Here is a 25,858-nt window from a genome sequence, read left to right on the forward strand (position 1 = left end):
TTAATGACTTTCTCCCTCACCTGGTTGAGGTGAAGCTCAGTGAGGTGAAGCTTCACCTGCGGTTGGCTTGTCCTATCCTGGAGCTTCAACTGCAAAGTCCGAACTACGGCTCCCAATCACACCAGAAGGGGAGCCGGCACCCCTCCTCCCCAGCCCCAAACTCTGAGTCCAGAAATAGGACTGAACCAAGTGTTCCTCACGTTGATGTCCTACCTCGAGCCTACACACATCAGGAGAGCGGTCAGCACTTCCCCAATCACATGGCGTAAAACAAAACAAAACAAAAAACCCAAAACCTCACAGCTTAAAGGTTGAGGTGCCTCCTTAGAATGTAGTGTTCTAGGTGTCTGTATGCCCCTGGGGTTACAGTGAGCAAAATAAAAGGGGCCTGCGTGCCTGCGACTCATCCTGGGTCTACACACTTGACGTGTGAGCCACCTGTTCACATGCCGTTGCGTACAGAACACGGAAAAAGCGAAAATTACTAAAGTCTTCACAGATGTTGAGGGTTTGGTTCATGCAGGAGTTTACTGGATTTTCCCCCAGAGAACTGGTGTTGTTAAGAAAAGGTGAATAGAGCATTTGAGTGGGAAAGGAGAAAAAAGGCGAAACAAGGATGATACACCCATATTCCAAAATTCTTCTGGGTTCAACTTGGCCTAGGTTAAGGCCTAAAATTTAGATAAGCCTCCATCTTTTCCCCTGTATCCAAAAAAAGAGTCAGGCTTTCTCCAGGGCTGAATAAAGCACAAAATCCAGGAATACCAGAAGGAGAAAGGGCACGGGTTTCCATAAGTCTGCCTATTTTGAAGTGGTATTTGTTGGTGTTTCCCTGTTATGATCGCTTGCGTACAGACTGATCCTCATTCCCCAGGAAATCCCACAGAAGAGCCAGCCATGGGTAGGGACCATGGGGGAGGTTTCGCAGGTTCAAAAGTAGGTGTGGCCTTAATACAAAGCACGGTGTAGCCATAGGAAAATGACCCTGTCACTTAAGGCTGCAACGGTGACATCACCAAAGAACACAGTCCATTAAGAAAAAAAGGGGAGCTCTGGTGTGTTTGATGGGCAAAAAAAGTCTTAAAAAGAAGCCTGCAAGGGAGCTGCTTTCAGTGTGGCCTGAGAGGACTGAGAAGCACCTCTTCCTCATACGCGTGTACGTGTGCTCATACACGATCACACACATACGACCTGGGCTTAGCCCGTCACGTGGCTAAAATTCCGCAAGGAAAAATATTCTTTCGCACTTTGCGATCAGTGTAATTTATAAAGCTAACAGAGGGGTATGACCTCTAGCATAACCAGTCCTGGATGCTTTATAGCATCTTATGTTTCTGCAGCATTCTATGATTTTTAAACTGTGCTTGGGTACATGATTTTATGCAATTTTTATGTCCCCCTTGTTGTGGAGGTGTGATTATCCATATTTTACAGAGAAAGGAACCTGGTCTCAGAGCGGAAGTCCTCTCCTGGGGCAGAAGCAAAGCGAGAACTGTAATATGTCCAAGCTCATGCCCTGGCACCCCGGGGAGCCCCATCCAGGGGAAGCCTAGGAACGGGGGCCCCTGGGTCCAGGCCCCCCCCCCCCGATGATCAGGACATTGTGTGGCCTCCTGGGGAGCAGCTGGCACGTGTAGCCTCTGCTGCGAGCCTCGCGGGCTCAAGGGCAATGACCTCAGAGGCCAGAAACGCTTCCCGTAGTGGGCAGGACTTCATCCTCCTGGGCTTCCCTTGCAGCCGGGAAGTCCAATTCCTCCTCTTCTCTATATTCTTTGTGACCTACACGCTGACGCTCCTTGGAAACACGGTCATCGTGTGTGCGGTGCACGGGGACCGCCGGCTTCACACCCCGATGTATGTCCTGCTGGCCAACTTCTCCTTCCTGGAGATCTGCTACGTCAACTCCGATGTGCCCAACATGCTGGCCAACCTCCTCTCCCAGACCAAAACCATCTCCTTCGCTCAGTGCCTGCTCCAGTTGTACTTCTTCTTCTCCCTGGGCACAACCGAATGCTTGTTTCTGTCCATCATGGCCTATGACCGCTTCCTTGCCATCTGCCGCCCCCTGCACTATCCCACTGTCATGACTATTAAGTTCTGTGTCCGTCTGGTCATCTTTTGCTGGGTCTATGGTTTTCTCTGGTTTCTGATCCCTGTGATACTCGTGACCCAGCTACCGTTTTGCGGCCCGAATGTAATTGATGACTTTCTGTGTGACCTGGGTCCTCTGCTGGCCTTGGCTTCAGCCTGTGTCCCAATCCCAGGGACTGTTCTCATCTGTGGCACCATGAGTTCCCTCCTCATCTTTGCCACCTTCCTGTACATAATCGGCTCCTACAGCCTGGTGGTGCGGGCTGTAGTGCAGGTGCCCTCCAGAGCCGGCCGGAAGAAAGCCTTTTCTACCTGCTGCTCACATCTGGCTGTCGTGTTTCTATTCTATGGTTCCGTCATGATGACATATGTGAGCCCAGGGTCAGGACAAGCAGAGGGAATGCAGAAGTTCACGACTCTATTCTACTCAGTTTTGACCCCTTTTTTCAACCCCATGATCTACAGCCTCCGGAATAAAGAAATGAAGGCTGCCTTGAAGAAAATTCTGGGAGGTTCCTAAAAATTGGTCCGTGATGTGTGTTATTCCCAGATGAGATCAATGCTGTGAGTCTCCTGTCAGTGAACAGTTGAGAAACTAGAAAATAAACGTGAACATTTTGAAGGAGGCATTTCAAAATTCTAAATACCAGGTCATCGATGAAGCGTTTCCCCAGGTGAAATTAACTGCCTCTTCCATAGCACGTTGTGTGTTCTTCTACTGAACACGTGGTTCATTTTCTTCTTGTGTTATAGTTAGCTATTCACAGATCTGTCCTACCTGCCTCCCATCCTTCACAGACGGTTAGTTTTTTAAGAGCAGGGCCTATGCCTTATTAATTTCTATAGTTCTAGAACCCAACATCACACTTAGAACAAAAATGTCGGTCGTGACGTGCAGGAAACCATTACAACACCACTCGGGCCGTGCTCTCTGGCTGCTGCCGCCACCCCCGCCCTTGCCTCCGGTGCACATTAAAGATCCAGAACCATGACTGACTCCAAGTACTTCACAACCAATAAAAAAGGAGAAATCTTTGAATTAAAGGCTGAACTCAATAATGAAAAGAAAGAAAAGAGGAAGGAGGCTGTGAAGAAAGTGATTGCTGCCATGACTGTGGGAAAGGACGTTAGCTCTCTTTTTCCAGATGTAGTGAACTGTATGCAAACCGACAACCTGGAATTAAAGAAGCTTGTTTATCTCTATTTGATGAACTATGCCAAGAGTCAGCCAGACATGGCCATCATGGCTGTCAACAGCTTTGTGAAGGATTGTGAAGATCCCAATCCTCTAATTCGGGCCTTGGCAGTCAGGACCATGGGGTGCATCCGGGTGGACAAGATTACAGAATATCTCTGTGAGCCTCTACGCAAGTGCTTGAAGGATGAAGATCCCTATGTTCGGAAAACAGCAGCAGTTTGTGTGGCAAAACTCCATGATATCAATGCCCAAATGGTGGAAGATCAGGGATTTCTGGATTCTCTGCGGGATCTCATAGCAGATTCAAATCCAATGGTGGTGGCTAATGCTGTAGCAGCATTATCTGAAATCAGTGAATCTCACCCAAACAGCAACCTACTCGATCTGAACCCACAGAACATTAACAAGCTGCTGACAGCCCTGAATGAGTGCACTGAATGGGGCCAGATTTTCATCTTGGACTGCCTGTCTAATTACAACCCTAAAGATGACCGGGAGGCTCAGAGCATCTGTGAGCGTGTAACCCCCCGGCTATCTCATGCCAACTCAGCCGTGGTTCTTTCAGCGGTAAAAGTCCTAATGAAGTTTCTAGAGTTGTTACCCAAGGACTCTGACTACTATAACATGCTGCTGAAGAAGTTGGCCCCTCCACTTGTCACTTTGCTGTCTGGGGAACCAGAGGTGCAGTACGTCGCCCTGAGGAATATCAATCTAATTGTCCAAAAAAGGCCTGAAATCTTGAAGCAGGAAATCAAAGTCTTCTTTGTGAAGTACAATGATCCTATCTATGTTAAACTAGAGAAACTGGACATCATGATTCGTTTAGCATCCCAAGCCAACATTGCTCAGGTTCTGGCAGAGTTAAAGGAATATGCCACAGAGGTGGATGTTGACTTTGTTCGCAAAGCTGTGCGGGCCATCGGACGGTGTGCCATCAAAGTGGAGCAATCTGCAGAGCGCTGTGTAAGCACATTGCTTGATCTCATCCAGACCAAAGTAAATTATGTGGTCCAAGAGGCAATTGTTGTCATCAGGGACATCTTTCGCAAATACCCCAACAAGTATGAAAGTATCATTGCCACTCTGTGTGAGAACTTAGATTCACTTGATGAACCAGATGCTCGAGCAGCTATGATTTGGATTGTGGGAGAATATGCTGAGAGAATTGACAATGCAGATGAGTTACTAGAGAGCTTCCTGGAGGGTTTTCATGATGAAAGCACCCAGGTGCAGCTCACTCTGCTTACTGCCATAGTGAAGCTGTTTCTCAAAAAACCATCAGAAACACAGGAGCTGGTACAGCAAGTGTTGAGTTTGGCAACACAGGATTCTGATAATCCTGACCTTCGAGACCGGGGCTATATTTATTGGCGCCTTCTCTCAACGGACCCTGTCACAGCCAAAGAAGTAGTGTTGTCTGAGAAGCCACTGATTTCTGAGGAAACAGATCTTATTGAGCCAACTTTGCTGGATGAGCTCATCTGCCACATTGGATCTTTGGCTTCAGTATACCATAAGCCTCCCAATGCTTTTGTGGAAGGAAGTCATGGAATCCATCGTAAACACTTGCCAATACATCATGGGAGTGTGTGTGACTGCAGCACTGATGCAGGTGACAGCCCTGTTGGCACCACCACTGCCACGAACCTGGAACAGCCTCAGGTTATCCCCTCTCAAGGTGACCTTCTAGGAGATCTCTTAAACCTTGACCTTGGTCCCCCAGTCAATGTGCCACAGGTGTCCTCAATGCAGATGGGAGCAGTGGATCTCTTGGGAGGAGGACTAGATAGTCTGCTTGGCAGTGACCTTGGCGGGGGCATTGGAGGAAGTCCGGCAGTGGGACAGTCATTCATCCCATCATCAGTGCCTGCAACCTTTGCTCCCTCACCTACTCCTGCTGTGGTCAGCAGTGGTCTGAATGACCTGTTTGAACTCTCCACGGGAATAGGCATGGCACCTGGTGGATATGTGGCTCCTAAGGCTGTCTGGCTGCCTGCAGTAAAAGCTAAAGGCTTGGAGATTTCTGGAACATTTACTCACCGCCAAGGGCACATGGGAGTGAACTTCACCAACAAAGCTCTGCAGCACATGACAGACTTTGCAATCCAGTTTAACAAGAATAGCTTTGGTGTCATCCCCAGCACTCCTCTGGCCATCCATACACCACTGATGCCAAACCAGAGTATTGATGTCTCCCTGCCTCTCAACACCCTGGGCCCGGTCATGAAGATGGAACCTCTGAATAACCTGCAGGTGGCTGTGAAAAACAATATTGACGTCTTCTACTTCAGCTGCCTCATCCCACTCAACGTGCTTTTTGTAGAAGATGGCAAAATGGAGCGCCAGGTCTTTCTTGCAACATGGAAGGATATTCCCAATGAAAATGAACTTCAGTTTCAGATTAAGGAATGTCATTTAAATGCTGACACTGTTTCCAGCAAATTACAGAACAACAACGTTTATACTATTGCCAAAAGGAATGTGGAAGGGCAGGACATGCTGTACCAATCCCTGAAGCTCACTAATGGTATCTGGATTTTGGCTGAACTACGTATCCAGCCAGGAAACCCAAATTATACGCTGTCGCTGAAGTGTAGAGCTCCTGAAGTCTCTCAGTATATCTATCAGGTCTACGACAGCATTTTGAAAAACTAACAGACGGGTCTGGTGCCCTCCAGCCACCCCGCGATCGGTGCAAGCCAAGAATTCTTAACTGGAAGAAATCGTCTTGCCTCATAGAATCTGAACCCAAACACACTGAGGCCACCCACCAAGGTAGTGACTAGTCTAACCTGTGCTAACATTAGGGCACAAGCTGTGGATAGTTTTAGCTTCCTGTGAACGTTTGTAACCACTGCTTCTGTCACTTCCCACCTCCTGCCCCCTGCCGCTGCTCTGTCCTTACCTGTGAGCTTCTTCATAACCTGCCGGTGGCTGGCATTTCTGAGAGTAGTTTCAGATTTTGTCATTGAGAGCTCATTTCAAAAGCAGAAAAAGACAAAAAATATTAAAGCAAGGAAAAGTGTCACTGAAAAAAAAAAAAAGAACAAAAATGTCAATATTGTCGATTTAAATAAAGAAAATACATTTGTTCATATTTCCTCACTGGATTTTTATCACCTTGTCACCCTATTGATAGTCAGGACAATATCTAAAGAAATTATGCAAACTCCAAAACAATCTATATTTTATATGTCCTTCTGATGAAAATGAAAAAACTTCTAGAAAAATGTGAGGTCAACCTAACGTGGTTGGGCCAACCAGTCAATGATAAATCAATGGAAGAGCCTCACCAAGATGAAAGTCAAGGTCTTAAGAAATTACCTGCTTCCTTCTCCTCATCAATCCTCTCATCAAATAATGTAACTCCTTTATTTCGTGTTCTTCTTACTAACCATGCTTTCACTCCTGCACATTTTCAAATGTACAACCTTAATCACTGAAAATCTGATTTGGGGATCATTCCCTAGGCATCACTGGCGATCTTCTTAGAAGGTAGGATCTCAGTCTCAGGCCTATTGAAATAGAATGTGCATTTCATCCCCATGAGTTATACACACTAAAGTTGGAAAGCCACAATGTACAACAGATTCTCTGTGGGCTCCCAGTAATCACAACCCCGTGTAGTTCTAAAGACCCCTACCTCTGCTCAAGCGGTGGTTCTCAACTAATTGACTCAGATTTGGGGGTGGGGTGTAAGCACCCAAATATTCTGCAAAGCTCCCCAGGAAGTTAATACAGAGAGAGTTCTGGGAACCACTGCATTCAAATTTAGGGACCCCTATGGGACACCTGTGTGGCTCAGTCAGTAAAGTGTCTGACTCTTGATTTCAGCTCAGGTCATGATCTCAGGGTTGTGAGATCCAGCCCCACATCAGGCTCTGTACTGGGTGTGGAGTCTACTAAAGATTCTCTCTCTCCCCCATTCCTTCTCTTAAAAAAAAAATTAGGGACTTCTAAACTCCACAATAACACAGAATGAAACCACATCCACATTCCTTTTCTTTACAAAACCCCCCTTGATGCTAATCAACCAAACTGAATATTAGATGGCAATAAGACGTGTTATAACACAAGTATAATTACCATTGCTTTGCTGAAAAAAATTTATATTCAAGATAGATAAATCTCTTTTGAATATTCTCACACATTTACAATTGAAAGATATGTGTATTAAAAAAATAAGGAATATAAAATTCTATCCTGGTACAGTACTAGCCTTTGGAATAATCCATTTTAGCAATAATCCTTTCCTGTCCTCAGAGAGACACAACCCAGTGATGGAAATAAACTTTTCTAACCTTTTTTGTTTTGTTTTGTAACAACTTGATTGAAATACAGTTTACACACCATAGAATTCACCCTTTAAAAGTAGACAATTCAGTGTTTTTAGTTTATTCACATAACTGTGCAACTATTACCACTAATAATTTTACAATATTTTCATAACCTCAAAAAGAAATCCCATACCAATTAGCAGTCACTCCCTACTCCCCTCTCCCTTCATCCCTGGGAAACCACTAATTTACTTTCTATCCCTATGAGTTTTGCCTATTCTGGGCATTTCAAAAAAGTGGGATTATGCACTGCGTGGCTTTTAGTACCTGGCTGCTTCCACTTAGCATAATGTCCATCCACAAACAATTCATCCATGTTATAGCAGCGAAGAGTACTTTATTCCTCTTATAGTCAAATAATATTCAACTGTATGGATATGCCATATTTTGTTTACACATTCATTAACTCATAGACATTTAAGCTGTTCCCATTTTTTTGGCTGATATGAATGAGGTTATGAATATTCATGTACACATTTTTGTGCAAACATAGACATTCATTTCTCCTGGATGTGTACTAGTCTGCATAGGTGGCCATGACAAAACACCACAGGCTGGGTGGCTTATTTTTTTTAAGATTTTATTTATTTATTCATGAGAGACACAGAGAGAGAGGCAGAGACACAGGCAGAGGGAGAAGCTCCCAACATGGAGCCAGACGTGGGACTCGATCCCAGGACCCTGGGATCACGACCTGAGCCAAAGGCAGACGCTCAACCGCTGAACCACCCAAGTGTCCTGTGATAACTCTCTCGAAGAATTTCTGGACTGTGTTCCAAATTTTCTATACTATTTTATAATGCCACCAGCAGTTATTAGAGTTTCAAATTCTCTGCATCCCAGCCACACTTGCTATTCTCTCCTTTCCTGTCTCTTTTTTTCTTTTTCTTTCTTTCTTTTTTTTCTTTTATGATAACTTAGACATTATAAAGTAGTAGCTCGCTATGGTTTTGATTTGCATTTTCCTAATCTCTTATATTAAGCATCCCTTCATGTAACTGGCCATTCATGAATCTTCTTTGAAGAAATGTCAGTTCTAATTTTTTGCCCCATTTTTGATTGACGTAGTTCTTATTTCTTTTTTTTTTTTAAGAGTTCAATTCTTTTTTTTAATTTTATTTTATTTTATTTATTTTATTTTTTATTGGTGTTCAATTTACTAACATACAGAATAACCCCCAGTGCCCGTCACCCATTCACTCCCACCCCCCGCCCTCCTCCCCTTCCAACACCCCTAGTTCGTTTCCCAGAGTTAGCAGTCTTTACGTTCTGTCTCCCTTTCTGATATTTCCCACACACTTCTTCCCTCTTCCCCTATATTCCCTTTCACTATTATCTATATTCCCCAAATGAATGAGAACATATAATGTTTGTCCTTCTCCGACTGGCTCACTTCACTCAGCATAATACCCTCCAGTTCCATCCACATTGAAGCAAATGGTGGGTATTTGTCATTTCTAATAGCTGACTTAGTTCTTATTTCTTATTGCTGTTGAGTTTTAAGAGTTTTTAAAATATCCTAGATGCAAGTGTCTTATCAGATAAATGATTTGCAAAAATTTTCTCTCATTCTGTGGGTTGCTTTTCACTTTTCTTAGAGGTGTCATTTGCAACGTGGAAGTTTTTTCTATTTTGATGAAGTCCAATTTATTTGTGTCTCTTGTTCTTTCGGTAAAGAAGAAGTCACTGCCTTACCCAACATCACAAATATTTATGCCTATTTTCTTCAGAGAGTTTTACAGCTTTATATCTTACATTTAAGATTATTGACTGACCATCTTAAAATAATTTTTATATACAGAGGAATCCAACTTCATTCTTTTGCATGTGGATACCCATTTGTTGAGACTATTCTTGCCTATAGTGAATTATTCAGCACTCTTGTTGAATATTAAACCATAAATATAAGGATTTATTTCTGGATGCTCAATTCTAACTCTATTGGTCTATTCTCATGCCAGTACCACACAGTCTTCATTATTGTATCGTTGTAGTAAGCTTTGGAATCAGGAAGTTAGAATCCTCCAACTCTAAGTACTCTGGGTCCCTTGCATTTCCACATGAATTTTAAAGTTGAGTCATTTATTTCCTTTTTTTAAGGTAAACCAAATAATACAATTTATATATTTCCATTATTTTTTTCATAATTGTAATATTTTGTAATTTCATAGAATTTTCTAACAGGATGCTTCCCAAACTTTTTTTTTTTTTGATGCTTCCCAAACTTAAAACTAACAATGTGTTGGGCCTAAGAACACATGAGGCAAGAACCTAGAGAACTGCAAAGAGTGAGAACAAAAGAAATCCACTATTATATTATTATAGTTAGTATATATATAATTATATATTGTATTTAAGCTAAACATCTCTTTTTCAGTAACTGATAGATTAGGCAAACAGAAAATTGGTAAAGATAGAGTTTACTTAAGTAGCACTATCAATAAACTGAATTTATTTGACATTTATAAAATATTCCATCCAACAACACAACACACATTCTTCCTGAACTTGCATAGCACATTATTCACCAAGATAAACCATATTCTGGTCACTCCTGACCATAAAACACACCTTAACAAAGCTTAAAAGAATAAAAATAAATCAACTGGAAGAGGACAATCACCACATGGTCTCACTCATACATGGACTATAAGAAATAGTGAAAAAAACTATTAGGGAAAGGAGGGGAACTGAGTGGGAAAAATTAGAGAGGGAGACAAACCATGAGAGATTCCTAACTCTGGGAAACAAACAAAGGGTTGTGGAAGGAGAGGTGGGTGGGGGTTGGGGTAGCTGGGTGACAGCACTGAGGAGGGCATTTGATGGGATGAGCACTGGGTGTTATACTATGTGTTGGCAAGTTGAATTTAAATTTTGAAAATGTAAAAAAAATAATAAAAAAATACAAAGTATTATCAGACTACATTGAAATTCAAGTAGAAATCAATAACATAAAGACAACTGGAAGATTACTAAATATTTGGAACTTAACACACTTCTATTCTACATGTACAACAACAAAGCAGTCTTATGATATTAAAAAAAAACATTTTAAACTGAATAAAAATGAAAATATACCTCATCAAAATTTAAGAGATGTGGCAAAATCAGTATTTAGAAGGAGGCTTATAGCATTAAATGCATCTATTAGAAAAGAATAAATATATAAAATTAATTATATAATTCTCTACCTTAGGAAATCTGGAGAAAGAACAATTTAAGCCTGAAAAAGCAGAAAAAAAATAATAAAATTTAGAGCAGAAATCAATGAAATTGAAAACAGAAAAAATAGAGAAAATCAATGAAACAAAAGCTAGTTCTTCAAAAATATTTTAAAAATTAGTAAACCTCTAGCCAGGCTAACCAAGTGAAAAAAACAGAGAGAGAAGACATAGGTGGACATTAAAAGGATAGTAAAGAAACTCTCTAAGTTTGTGCCCACAAATTTAATAATGTAGATGAAATGAACAAATTCCTCAAAAGGCACAAACTGTAATCCACACAAGGAGAAATAGGAATAGATAATTGGAATATATATATATATATATATATATATATACTATAGCTATGTATCTAGAATTTATAACTATATAAAAAAGGAAATAAATAATTAATAACCTTTTAAAAATATCATCAACAAGGTCATATGATTTTACTGGTGAATTCTATCAAACATTTAACAAAGAAATGGTGCCAATTTTCCGCAATATATTTCAGAAAATAGAAACAGAGGGAGCACCATTATCCTGCTACCAAATCCAAATAAATAAAGGCATTACAAAAAAGGAAGATGTACAGGTGAAAAATAAGCACATGAAAAGATGTTCCACATCACCCTCATTAAGGAATTGCAAATCAACATAATGAGATACCGTTACAAGTCACTAACAAGAATGGCCAAAATCAAAAAACTGACAGTACCAACTGCTGACGAAGATGCAGAGCAACGAGAACTGCCATTCGCTGGCCATTCACCGAGAATACAAAATGATAGTCACTGTGGAAGCCAATCTGGCAGTTTCCTCCCAAACTGAACTTAATTATACCATACCAATCAGCAAGTGCACCCCGAGGCATTCACCAGGTTGCTTCAAATACTTATGTCTACAAAGAAAACCTGCACACAAATGCTTATACTAGCTTTACTCATAATTATCAAAAACTGGAAGCAAGAAAGAAGTCCTTCAGTGGGTGAATGGACAACAAATTGATACACCTATATAGTGGAATATTTTTCAGTAGCAAAAAGAAATGAGCCATCAGGACATGAAAAAAAATTGAAGGTCAAGTCATTAATTTCCGTTGAAGATAACTCAAGGAGAATTGCCACCTTAATTATATTAAGTCTTCCATTCCAATAACATGGGTTCTCTTAGATTTATGGTAACTTCTTGCAACAATGCTTTGTAGTTGTCACTATTCAAGGTTTTTTGCTAAATTAATTTGTCAGATTTTTATTCTTTTTCATGCTATTATAAATACAATCAGGATGTCTTTTATTTCTTTTTCTTGCTGAGGCTTAGAACATCCAGTACTCATGACACTAGGTAAGCCTGGAGTTTTTCACCACTATATGTAAGATTAGCTGTGAATATTTTATAGATGCCCTTTTATCAACTTGAGGAGGTTCCCTCCTATTCCTAGGTTTTTCTTTATTTTATTTTTTAGGATTTTTATCATGAAAGAATGTTGAAATTTGTAAAATGCTTTGTTGGTATCTATTGAGAGGATCATATTTTTTTTACCTTATTTTATTCATATGGTAAGTAACACATTTATGATTTTGAAAGTGAAACTAACCTGTGATAGATCCCACATGGTCATGATGTATTTATCTTTTTATGTATTACCGGATTTTTTTTGCTAATATTCTTTTGAGACATTTTTTGTCTATGTTCATAAGGAATACTGGTCTGTAGTTTTACTTACCTCTGACATCTTTGTCTGGTTTGGGTCTCAGATTAATACTGGCCTCATAAAATGAGTGGGAAAGACTACTTCCTCTCATTTATTTTTGAAAATCTCTTCCTTCATTATTACCTCCTTTTGTGTTAAATATGTATTTCTTAGTACCCATTTTGATTTCCCTTTTGTTTTGTTTCTTTTGATATATTTTTAGAATTATTTTCTTAGTGGTTGCATCTTAAAACTATCTAATGTATATTAGTTTCAATTTAATTTCAATAGTATAGAAGAACTTTGCTTGAATGTACCTCCTTTCTCTCCCTCCTCCTTATTGCCTTTGTTGCTATACAAATGACATCTTTATACATTATAAAGCCATTGACACAGTTTTATAATTATTGCTTTATGAAGTTGTCTTTTGAATCAGGAGAAGAAAAGAGTCACAAGTAAAAACACATTTATATTTTATTTTATATTTACCTTCATTGTTACCTTTATTGGTGTTTACTTTTTAGCTAGATTCAAGTCTAGTCCTTTCATTTCTACCTGAAAGGCTTCTTTTAATATTGCTTGTAATGCAAGTTTGCTTGCAACAAATTCTCTCAGTTTTTGTTTGAAAATGTTTAATTTTTCCTTCTTTTGTAAAAGATAGACTTCCTAGATATAAAATTACTAGTTGACTATCTTTTTCTTTCAGTTCATTTGAAAATACCAACTCACTCTGTTTTGGTTTCCATGGTTTGAATGAGAGGTCAGCTGTTAGTCTTATTTAGGATGACTTCTATGTGATGACTTTTCTCTTGCCATTTTCACAATTTTCTGTCTTCTTCTTTCAAGAGTTTGACCCTGATGTGTTTAGATGTGGATCTCTTTGAATTTATCCTACTTGAAACTTATTAAGCTTCTTGGATGTGTTAATTCATGTTTTTCATTAAATTTGGGGGATATTAAGCCATTCTTTCTTCAAATATTTTCCTCCTCCTTTTAATCTCCTTTTCTCATTCTTGGACTCCCATCACGTGTTGGTATCCCTAATGGTATCCCACCATTCTCTGAAACTCTGACCATTTTCCTTATTTTCCTTCATTTCTTTTGCTTTTATTTATCAGATTATTCTCTATGTATTTTCAAATTTGCTGATTCTTTCTTCTGCACACACAAATATTCTGTTGAATCCCTCAATTAAATATTTTTATTAGACGCTGTACTTTTCAACAAAGAGTTTCCATATGGTTCTTTTTGATAATTCATATCTCTTTCTTGATATTCTCTACTTGGTGAGACATCATTCTCATAATTTCCTTTAATTCTTTAGATAGACTTTTCTTCAGTTTCTTTGAAGTTCTTTATAAAAGCTTATTTAAACTCTGCCTAGTGGTGGTGGAAGGGGAGGAGGGCAAGGGGTGGGGGTGACTGGGTGGTGGACACTGAGGTGGGCACTTGACGGGATGAGCACTGGGTGTTATTCTGTATGTTGGCAAATTGAACACCAATAAAAAATAAATTTATTATTAAAAAAATAAACTCTGCCTAGTAAGTCCCACATCTGGACTCCCTGAAGATAATTCTTATTGACTGCTGGCTTTTTTTTTTAATTTCCCTACTTCTCTGGGTTTTTATTGTTGTTTCATTTGGTTGTTCTAAAAACTAATGGTACTGTTTCTTCAATGACTTTTTTTTTTTTTACTAATCCTATTCGATATCACCTGTTATATGTAGCTACTGAAGTCTCTGTTTGGTTAGCTTAGTGGTCAGATCATAATTGCACAGAGATTTCCTTAAACACCTTCAACCAAAAGGTTACCCATTCTTTGTAAAGCAACAAAGGTTAGGCCAAAGCTTCATCAGTTTATAACTCTTTTAACTTTTATCTCCCACTTGTGCAGGACCTCAGATATGGCCTCAGGTAAAATATTATGGCCTTCTTAAGTTTTCTTTGGAAATGTGCACAGCCCTGCACATGTGTGTGCTCTTCTAGATCCCCAGGAATACACTGGAACATTTCAAAGATCACAATAGACATCTCAGTCCCCAGATCTACTTTTTAAGTTTTTTTTTTTTCTATCCAGCTTCCCATTTGTCCCAGCTGACATCACTGCTCCAAGCAGCTGCAATGTTAAAACAATCACCTTCACTATTTTCAAAAATATCCCGGGCTACACCTTTGCCCACTGAGCAACCTTTGATTCAGGCCAAATAACAAGTCCTGTAAATGGAGCTTTTCCAGGGAGCTGTAAGATGGACCAAAAAGTGAGAGTTCTCTGGTGACAGAGCTTTTGGAGTAGTTCCAAACCCAGTCTTCCCTCTCTAATGGCTGTTAGCCTATTGATTTTCACAGATACCATGGCTGCAAGGCTGCTGGTTTTTGAAGGCTAATGGGTAAGGGAGGTGAGAATAAGGCCAGATAAAATGCCATAAATTTCACTCTTCTTATCAAGATTCAGCACTTCTACTGGGAAAATAAATTCTTAAATTGTTGCAAGCCTTTGGCTAATTTCCAGAGTTCTGATAAAACTTATTTTAATAATTCCTGCTTGATGCTTTTTTGAAGGAGTGGGGTTTTGAAGGCTCTTACTCTTCCATTCTGGAAGTCCTTTTCTAAGCTTTTAACTTCTTACAAAACAATAATATGAGTTATCTAATAACTTGAATGTTACATAGTGGAGTTGTGTGAATAATATTATGGAAGCAAAGTCATAGCCAATTCTGCTTGTAAGGCTGAATACATAATGTAATACAGAAGTAATGGCATCTGAGCCAGATCTTGAAAAATAAGTGGAATATATGTGTGCACAGATACTAAGAGAACAAACCAAGAGAAGACATAAAAATAGAATCAAGTCCATAATAATATAGGCAGAAAGTAAATTTAAAGCACTTGGAGTTCTACAATAGAACCGAACAGAAAGTCAACTAAGGAACAGTGACCAGAAATTATGAAGATACACATTCTCTTGATTCTTTTTTAATTTGGAGATCCCTTTAATTCCCCCCCCCACATCCATCTTAACAACAGTTTACATTATGTTGTTTCTGGGAATCGATTCTAAGCTTTCTTTTTATTTTTGTCTCATAAGCCATGAAGTAATGAATTATTTCATCATTTCAACAATTTTCTATTATGTTCGTACTTTTTTGCCAGGAATTATTCTAGGTGCTGGTAATACAGAAGTGAATAAAGGCACAAGACAAAAAGACTTTGTTCTCATAGAACTTACGCTCCGAAGACGACAAGAAAGTGACAATAAAAAATGCATAATTCCATTTACTATTAAGTGACACTAACAAAATAGAATAAGAGGATAGAAGTGGTGGGTGTATATTTCAAACAAGGTGGTCAAGAAAGTGTTCTTGAAGGAGACAGATATTAGAAGTGAAGGAAGCAAGGAGGCAAGATATGTGAATACCTGGGAGAAGAGTATTCCAGGCAGAAAAAACATGTAGCACATGGGTCCTCAGGGTGGAGCAAAACTAGCATGTTCAAAATACATTTCCTGTGTGACTGGCTTGGAGTGAATGAGGATAAGATCATTAAGGTGGCCAGAGCCTAGAATATGCAGATCTCGTAGGTCACAGTAAAGATGATGAGTGTATCTTAAGAAGATATTAATGATAATAACGATAGTAGAGAGTATGTTTATAGTTCGCTGCAGCAAGGGACAATATCCCAAATGAACCACAGGATATCTCAATAAAAGCTTGGAGAGGTTTATTATAAGATTTTAACTTTGTGTGATTTGGGGGAAAGTTAAACAAAATTGGAATCTGTTTTTAGAAACGCTGCTGTCAGAAAGTAAGTAATTCAGTGATTAACATCTTAGTCATTTTTACCTACAATGTGGGAGGAATTAAGGGAAGATTGGAGTTGCCAATAGTAAAGAAGCAGGAGTTACTCGCACTAGTGGGGAAAAGGTGATGTTCCATTATTTTTGTGGTTGTTAGAGTACCCTTGTCTTGGTGCCTATTTACATCTAACTACAAAATAACATTTCTTTGTCTTATTCTACCGTAGTCATGGAGTAAACTTATCTGATATGCAGATATTAGGCTTAGTGGGGAACACTAAGGTACAGCACTCAGGCATTAGTTCTTTGGGCTATCTTTTTCTCTTTCTCAGTAATAATAGGAAATGCTTACTTTGTATTAAAAATGTGTCAGGCTTTACATATAAATGTAACTGTTTTTACAAATAAGCTCATTTCATCTTCATACCAACCATATGAAGTAAATAATGTTATTATTCTTTAAAGAAACTGAAACACTGAGGACAAAAGGAATTTACTCAAAATTACAGGTTTCCTGGGGACAATTCACAGTAAACATTCTTAAGACCAAGTCTCCTGAAGAGGCAGATGTCAAGTGGAAGGAACAACTACTCTAAAGCTCTCTCCTTCTCAACTACAAATTGATTCCCCAAGAAGGAAAAGACATGGGGGGGGAGGACTCAGATTCTGCTTATAATTACTTTTTCAGCCAGCCATGATAGAGTAAGCTATACTGCATCTTCATATTGCTGCACTTATTGCCACTCCCCTCTTCCTATCTGGGTTAACATTTTTTAGGATAATATAATACAGAAGATAGCAAAAATAGACTTAGACTCAAAATTATTTTATTCTTCTCCCTGTTCCAGACAGAAAAGTGGTAGAGTCACTATTCAAACCTGAAAAGATATACGAACTAGAACATTACCACCTGCCCATTTATTTCTGCTGAGTCTGTTACTGTTCAAGGTATGACATCTGATTCTGTTTGTTCAAAGAAGAAGAAACACTGAAGAAATAATGACCAAAAATTTTTGAAAATTAGTATTAGTCACCTAATTATGGATCCAAGAATCTCAAAAACTAAAATGCATAATAAACACCAGACATATAATGTAAACCTAGACATATGATATTTAAACTACTGTAAAACTATAGGCCGATATCTTTGATGAATATAAATGGAAATTGTCTCGATAAAATACTAACCGAAATAACTCAACAGCACAGTAAAAGGATCATACACCATGATCAAGTGGGATTTATCCCTGGAATGCAAGGATGGTTCAACACACGTAAATCAATACATGCATGTGAAATATATATACACATATATATATAATATATAATATAGAGTAGAATATATTGGATATATGTTACATGATAGAATAATAGAATATATGACATATATATTATATGGTTACTATATATTTAATATATATATTTAAATATATATTATATTTAAAATATATGTTGTATATCCTATTATTATATACATTTTATATATATTATGATAGAACACTATTCAACCACAAAAAAGGAGGAAATACTGCAAAGGAAACTTGTATGTCACTTAGCAATGTTGAAGGCATTATGTTAAGTGAAATAAGTCAGAGAACAACAAATACTCCATGTTATCACTTATATGTAGAATCCAAAAAACTGAACTCATAGCAACAGAAAACAGATTGGTGGTTACCAGAGATGGAGAGTGAAGAAAATGGGTGAAGGTGGTCAAAATGTACAAACTTCCAAGTTAAAAGATAAAAAAAATTGTAAGGATATAAAGTACAGCATGGTGGCTAGACTTAACAATATATTATAATCGCATATTTGAAAGTCACTAAGAAAATAAATCTTAAAAGATACCGACAAAAGAAAAATTTTGTAACTATGTGTAGTCATGGATGTAATTAAACTTAGTACTGATCATTTTGCCATATCTATCTATCATCTATCTTTATGTTTTATAACTTAAATTTATAAAATGTTATTTATATCTCAATAAAATGGGAAAAAATAAAATAAGGGAGTATTTCCCAAATGTCTTTCAATACCAGGAGGGAGAACTTTACTATGCATGGAAAAATATAGTATGCATGTGTGTGGGTGTGTGTATTTTTACATATATTTTTTAAACATCAAAAGTGCCCCTCAACTCCGTCCAGTTAAATTCTACAGTTTAATACTTCAGTTCAAGTATATGGGATCACACCATCCACCCAATGAAAGTTAGATAAATTCTTGATTCCAAATAATAATTTTGGCAGGCTTTAGTGTCAAGAAAGTTCTTCACGAATTCAAACATTAAAACCTTTTAATGAATAAATAACTCAAAAAACTGGCTGCTGTGCTTACTAGGATATCAACTTTCACGACTGGAAAAGTGCTGTCACCATTTAAAAGACAGAAACATGTCTACCTTACACAAATGATCCTTAGAAAATAAGCAAACGGCAAGTCATAATCCTTCATGAAATTCTTTTTGCTCAAGGATGCTGTGTAGCCAATAAATTATTAACAAGGTTGTGGTCTCACTAGAGATGGCTCCAAACCAATAACAGAAAAAAAGTTATTAAATATCTCAACTACATACACACATACCCATATACACATGCATATATAGACATATAAGTAATAAAAATGAAAGGATCCAAAAGTTTGAGTCATCTCTCTCAGCAATAACTCACTCTAAAGAACAAAGAAAATTCAACAATCATGCCAAATTTTACTGTCACCTGCTAAAAGGTCTGAAATAACCTAAAGGACTAGATGGGGAGGTATCGTCTAAAACTTTGGCATTCCATCACACATTCCATGTTCTCTACTCTTGGGATTTGATCACCATGAAATGAAATTTACTTATCAGTGTCATACTAGAAGCACACAGTGAACCTGGGAGAAAACCTGTTAATATAAAGAAGGAATAACCACTTTCCACCCATGGAGTAAGTTAACAGGAATGAGAATGAGAAATCTGATGACATGACTCTGATACTGATATATGAGAATCTAAACCTTGCAGCAGACTCAAAAAAGAATAAGACTGAATGCAAAGGAAGAAGAAAATTAAAAAAAAAAAAAGCTCATGTTCCAGTAAGCTGGTGTTACTATAGTGATGGTACTATCATGAGGGTAACGTGTTCTATACAACAAAATAAGTATCTGCTCTAAGAATAGCCTGGGAGTATCTGATCAACACTGGGGAAACTGAGTCCCACGGGCCAATTAAGGGCCTCCTGAGGGAGGGGAACATTGGGGATATAACTGACTATCCCCTCTCATCAATTCTCATTTCTGGAAGTCACAGGAGACACTATCCCGTAGGAGGAATCAGATTTCAGAGAAACATAGATAAGTCTGTAGTGGAGCCAATATTTCTCTCCAAGCCAGAAGTGTCCAGCAATGCAAGCGCCCTCTCTGGGCTGCTGCCTGCCAAGGAGCCCATGTTCTCCATCGTGCCTGCCTTCTGCTGCCCTGGAAACAGAGGATTACAAGTCAGACCTGCCGGACCTACGGGGAGGTGGGTTCAGAGGAGGTACAAGTGTAGGACAGTCCTCAGGTAGGCCTCCTAGCTCCGCCGCCCCTGTGTGATCCTGGAAACAATAGCCCCTCATGTCACCTGAAGAATGTAAGGAGATTCATCTTTCCACCTGAGAGGCCTGGCTGTCAGGGAACCGAGAGATGGGGATGAGGAAGAAGGGAGAGTTGGTCCTTCTTAACCAGGAGCTGCATCCGGTCAGAACCAGGTCTGTCCCTCACTGTGGAGGGGATTCTGAAATAAATTAATAAATTAAGACCAAACTACTAACAACAGAAACGTAGGCAACTTCACAGGCTTTGTTTTGCTTGTCTCACCGTGGCAATCACACGACACGTAAGACTTACTCAGAGAAGGAAGTTTTCGCGAAGATTCTCCTTCAACTTCCCAAAGCAATGCCAACCTTCCACATCTAGACTAGGCAAGGGAGTAGGAGGGGGATCTTGGTCAGAGGGAGGGGTTATGGCTCCCACACTGCTCTCGGTTCCCAGAGGCCTCTGCTGGGCAGTATCTGACATTTGTGAGCATCTGCATCCATCCCTAACCCAGAAGAATGGAGGCCTTTCCAGGACACTGTGTGACACTTCAGGCAAAACCCTCAAAAATCCTTAAATAATATACCAGTTGCATTGCTCAGTTTTTCAACCTATAAGTAGGGATTCAACCTAGACCAAGGTTTTACAGAAGCATTTGAATTCAACAGGTAGAAGATGGAAGTGATATGAAAGCCATCACGTAGATGTCTGGGGGTTCCAATTTTTATCGAGTTAACAAACCATGATGAACGCTGAAGAATGGATGGTATGTTTGATGATTTTTGTCTCAGTTGTCAGATAACTTTAGACACCGACACCTACAATTCAACACTGATCCAGAATAACGGTGAAATGCAGAGGTTTCCGTGTGTTGTCACCTTTCTCCCTCTTCTGATGCCTAACATCTGGGTCTCTAATTCCAAACATTTAAGTAATTGAAACTCTGTCCAGTAGTAAGGGTCTATCTCTCTTAATCTATAGAAACGAATACATGATGTTCATACCTACTTACATTTGTGAGCACTGCCATCAACCTTCTCCAAGCTGCTTATTGCATAACATCCTGCGTTTTAATGCGAGAAGGTTCAGAGAGAGAAATGAGAAAATACAAATATCTAAAGTCTGATCACCAAGCCCTACCCAAGGTTTATAATCTTCAGCAGCTTAGCTATTTATTTAATGGAATAATAGAATCTGAGGGAGTTAGGGATCTCCAAAAAGGAAATATTTCTGAGGATTAAAGAATAAGGTCATCTTTGTTTGTCATTGTCACTTTTTCCTCTCTGCCCCTTAGGAAGCCGTGAATATGTCAGGAGTCAGCACAGTGACTGAATTCATACTCCTGAGTTTTCCGTGCTCCAGAAAGGTTCAGGTCCTCCTCTTCCTGCTGTTCTTTGTGTCCTACATCCTGACACTGATGGGGAATGGGGCCATTGTCTGTGCAGTGAAGCTGGATCCCAGACTTCATACCCCCATGTACCTTCTGCTGGCCAACTTCTCGTTCCTGGAGATCTGTTACATCAACACCACCGTTCCCAATATGTTACAGAACTTCCTATCTGAGACCAAAACCATCTCTTTCACAGCCTGTTTCTTTCAGTTCTACTTCTTCTTCTCCATGGGCACCACTGAGACTTTCTTACTGCCCCTCATGGCTTTTGATCGGTACTTGGCCATCTGCCAGCCTCTCCATTATCCTATCATCACGAACAACCGCCTCTGCATGAACCTGGTGGCCCTGTGCTGGGTCACAGCCTTCCTCTGCTATCCGATCCCTATCTATTTTATCACACAGCTCCCCTTCTGTGGCCCCAACGCCATTGACCACTTTGTCTGTGACCCCGGTCCTCTTCTGGCCCTGTCCTGCATCCCTGCCCCTGGAATTGAGCTTTCCTGTTCTCTATTGAGCTCTCTCATTATCTTCATCACCTTCTTCTTCATCCTTGGTTCGTACACACTGGTTCTCAGAGCAGTGTTGCGTGTCTCCTCAGCAGCTGGTCGACGTAAGGCCTTCTCCACCTGTGGTTCCCACTTGGTTGTGGTCTCTCTTTTCTATGGAGCCCTCATGGTAATGTACATCAGCCCAACCTCTGGAAATCCATCTGGGATACAGAAGATTGTAACCTTGTTCTACTCATCAGTGACCCCACTTATAAACCCACTGATCTACAGTCTACGGAACAAAGACATGAAAGCTGCCTTGAGAAAAATTCATATGAGCACAAAAATTAGTCAAAGCAAATAAGAGCTCATGAATGGGTAAAATCTAATTAATTATTTTTCTCCATTCCATTCCCATCTAAAAAGTAGGGATTTATTTATTTGCCTCTTGAAACGCACACTCAAATTCATCTATTCCTGCCTAGTTACATAATGGACAATTGTATGACAAATTAAACCATACCTTGCCCTCAGGTCAGGAATTTGCAGATCATAATTTGAATTAAATTACCTGGATGTCTGGACTTTAGGCTCTTCTTCTATCCTAATCTCCAATAATTGTTTGTCCATTTAACTGTGATTATTAACATAGTCCCTGGCCTCATGCCTTTTTGACCTCTATTAAGTGGTCAAAGGTCATTCTTACACTTGGTTTTTCTTGCTTAAACATCTCTGCTCTACTTCTTAGAAGAGTAGTACATTTTTGGTTAAGATAACAAGAAATTAGTGCCAATCAAATTATAATTGAGCCAAAATTTTAAAATAATTGACAGCCAAAAGATTGACAATGATCTTAGATCATTGTCACTGTCTCCCAAACCTGTTTCATAATTACTTAGGGAGCTTTTTAAAAGAACCGATTCCCAGTTCTTTCTCCAAATCTAAATCAGAACCTTTGAAGCGGATGCCTGGAAATCCTTATTTTAATGTTAATCAAGTGGTTCTGGTGCACCTAGACCAGCACCAATCAACAAACTCATCTTACAGTCACTATTTTAAATAACTGTGTGACACAGAGAAAAAAGTGAAAGAAGTTACAGTGAGTACCTATAGGTGACTCAAACACTGATGAGAATAGAAGGGGGTTTTTTTGTGCATCAATTTTGAAAACTTCCATTTGAAAAATAAGGACTAGACTACATTCTTCTTACCTTTTCTTACCTATGCAAGATAACTAAGATACCTGGAAATGGGTTTACATTTTAAAAGAAGACTGTCATATAGTGGCTAATGGATTTCAGTTAGTTTTATGTGAAGGAAGGTTGAATTGCGTGCACAGCCCAAAAGAGGTAAAAGCAGACAGAGAGCAAAACAGTGATTCTAAGAGACTCAGATAAAGACAGATGCAGAGAAATTTGATTACCACTCCTGGTTATTTGTCCCAACTGTGCTCAAAAACAAATTGCTCAATTCATGTCTGGGATTGATACATTTCATTTATTCATTCCACACACTTTTATTTATTTCTGTGATGTGCCCAGAATTACATCAATGTGGAAGATAAAGTTCCTGCTTTTATTAAATCCACATTCTAGTGAGAGAGACAGATAATTATGAGGTAAACACATAAATCTATAATTCCAGTTAGTCATAGTAGTGTAAAAAAAAGTGTAAAAAAGTACTGTAAAGGATAGAAGGAAATTTGTGACTATGTGTGGTGATAGATGTTAACTAAATTTATTGTGGTAACAATTTTGCAATATATACATATGTCAGATCACTATTGTAGAGCTGAAACTAACATCATATGTCAACTATATCTCAATAAAACATGAATATGTGAATATAGAAAATGTTGGTATAGGATAAGGGGTAATTTAGACTTGATGGTTAGAAAATGCCTTTGTTAGGGAGTAATATTTCAAAGTCAGAAAATGTGCCATGCAAAGTTCTAGGGGAACCAAGTCCCATGTAAGTACAGGTAAAAATTTGGGATTTTCAAGGAATATTAAATAGTTTATTTGGCTATCCAGAAGGAAAATGGTAGATGAGGCTGGAGAGGTAGGCAGGATCAGATCATCCAGAACCACCTAGGCCACGATGAATAGTGTTTTATTTGAAATCCTGGGAAAGCCTGTTCAATAATATAGAGGAAGTCTTAATAAAAATCTCATCTTAATAAAATCCTTACCACTTCATATAATCTCTTATCCTGGAACTAGCTATTTACTTATATTTATTTAAATGTGCCTTCAATAAATAAATAAATATGTAAATAAATACATAAATAAATAAATAAGCCTTCATTATGCTATATTCCACCTTGTTCCATTAAGGATCTGACGTACCAAAAGAAAAGTGCAATAAAAGAAGGAATAAGAATAATATTAACTTGCGAAGAAAAAAAATAGAATGATAGTTTTTAGATAAGACCTTAGGCTGGTATTAAAGTCAAGCCTCTAAATGTGTTATTAAGTCCCTTCAAAGCAAAGTGAGAATGAAAACATTACCTGCTATATGATTTTCATTAACTGTAAGAAGAAAACAAGTGGGTTTATAAGGAAAGATCAATTAACGGCTCTTAGTTCTATAAAGATTTCTTTCATGAGGATTCATACTAGAAAAACTAAGAAATATAGTGAACATTGGTCCCCTGAAATATCTTATACAGAGAGATAGATGATGATAGATACATAGATATAACCTGGTTCAATACAGCTGCTTCTAATAACAGGTCTCAATAAGATTCAAAGGCATTATATAGAAGTATGACTCAAGAGAAAAAGTTCTTTCCAGGTCTAATAACTTTGATCTAAATATTAACTTTTTGATGTTCTTCCTTAATCTAAAAGTCTGATCCAGAATATCCTAAGAATAAAATTTAGAGCTAAGTGCATGGTCATCCAAATCAAAGATGAATAACCCCCTATTCGAATACCAAAGTTCTCTTCTGTGATATAGAAATTGGTTTTGAAGAAGCATTCACAAGAATGGAAGGAACTGTTGATTTCACAGTATGTGTTATAAGTTTATTGGATACTTTCTGCACTGGAAGTAATTTACCTGTAAGAGGCTGCCATATGTGCTATCCAAAGAAAAGTGAAGGATGGAAAGGGTGATTGAGAATGGACAAAGAAGTGGGAAGTTTGGGAAAGAGTTATTCCTGACATAACTGAAATGGAAGGGGGAAGCATTGTTCATGAGAAGCTCATTGTTCATGCGATTCATTTATGAATCCAATAAACTTTTATTCAAACAAACTTTCAGGTAAATATTTTAATTATCCTAAAATAAGATACTTATTTTCCTCTTAAATGTATAAATTTTCTGCTTAAGTGCATAAAATAATATACTGGCTGAAGGATTTAATCCCATGACCCTGGGATCATGACCTGAGCTGAAGGCAGGTGTTCAACCCCTGAGCCACCCAGGTATCTTGCATATTCCTGTTTTTAAATAACATATTGGAGACAAATGATAGCCCAGTGATCTAAAGAAAAAGAGAGATAAAGAGTTTCATCAATTCTGTCATTCTATTTGATCACTTGGAGTTTTTATTTGTGTTTAAAACATTGAGGGACGCCTGGGTGACTCAGTGGTTGAGTGCCTGCCTTTGGCCCAGGGCATGATCCTGGGGTGCCTGGATTGAGTCTCACATCGGGCTCCCTGCATGGAGCCTGCTTCTCTCTCTGCCTGTGTCTCTGCCTCTCTCTCTGTGTGTCTCTCATGAATAAATAAATAAAATCTTAAAATAAATAAATAAATAAATAAATTTAAAACATTGAAAAGGTATAAACTACAAGATGTTCAGTTTTTTGGTGGTTCCAAATTTTGATTCATATATTAAATACTTTATAAAGCTTGAATAATATTTTAAAGTAGTATTTCAGGGGCACCTGGGTGGTTCAGTCAGTTAAGTGTCTGTCTTCTACTCAGGTTGTGATCCCAGGGTCCTGGGACTGAGCCCAGCGCTGGGCTCCTTCATCAGAGGGGAGTCTGCTTCTCTGTCTCTCTGCCTCTCTTTCTGCTCGTGTTCTCTCTCTTTCTGTCAAATAAATAAATAAAATATTTTTAAAATAATAATATATATATATATATATATACTG

At 38.6% G+C, this 25,858-nt stretch overlaps 2 protein-coding genes and 1 pseudogene across 2 annotated transcripts; all 3 read left to right on the top strand.

The window, feature by feature from the left end:
* Window positions 1–1,669: 1,669 nt before the first annotated feature.
* LOC144281573 (olfactory receptor 11H6-like) lies at window positions 1,670–2,611 on the top strand. The gene has a single exon (XM_077844382.1). The coding sequence runs from the start codon at window positions 1,670–1,672 to the stop codon at window positions 2,609–2,611; it is 942 nt and encodes a 313-aa protein (XP_077700508.1).
* Window positions 2,612–2,980: 369 nt separating this feature from the next.
* LOC144282144 (AP-1 complex subunit beta-1 pseudogene) lies at window positions 2,981–6,342 on the top strand (annotated as a pseudogene).
* A 14,835-nt stretch (window positions 6,343–21,177) lies between these two features.
* On the top strand, window positions 21,178–22,116 carry LOC144281574 (olfactory receptor 11H6-like). The gene has a single exon (XM_077844383.1). It carries the CDS (start codon window positions 21,178–21,180, stop codon window positions 22,114–22,116), a length of 939 nt encoding a protein of 312 aa, XP_077700509.1.
* The last annotated feature ends 3,742 nt before the right edge of the window (window positions 22,117–25,858 follow it).

Source organism: Canis aureus, chromosome 13, assembly GCF_053574225.1.
Source record: "Canis aureus isolate CA01 chromosome 13, VMU_Caureus_v.1.0, whole genome shotgun sequence".
Taxonomy (NCBI): domain Eukaryota; kingdom Metazoa; phylum Chordata; class Mammalia; order Carnivora; family Canidae; genus Canis; species Canis aureus.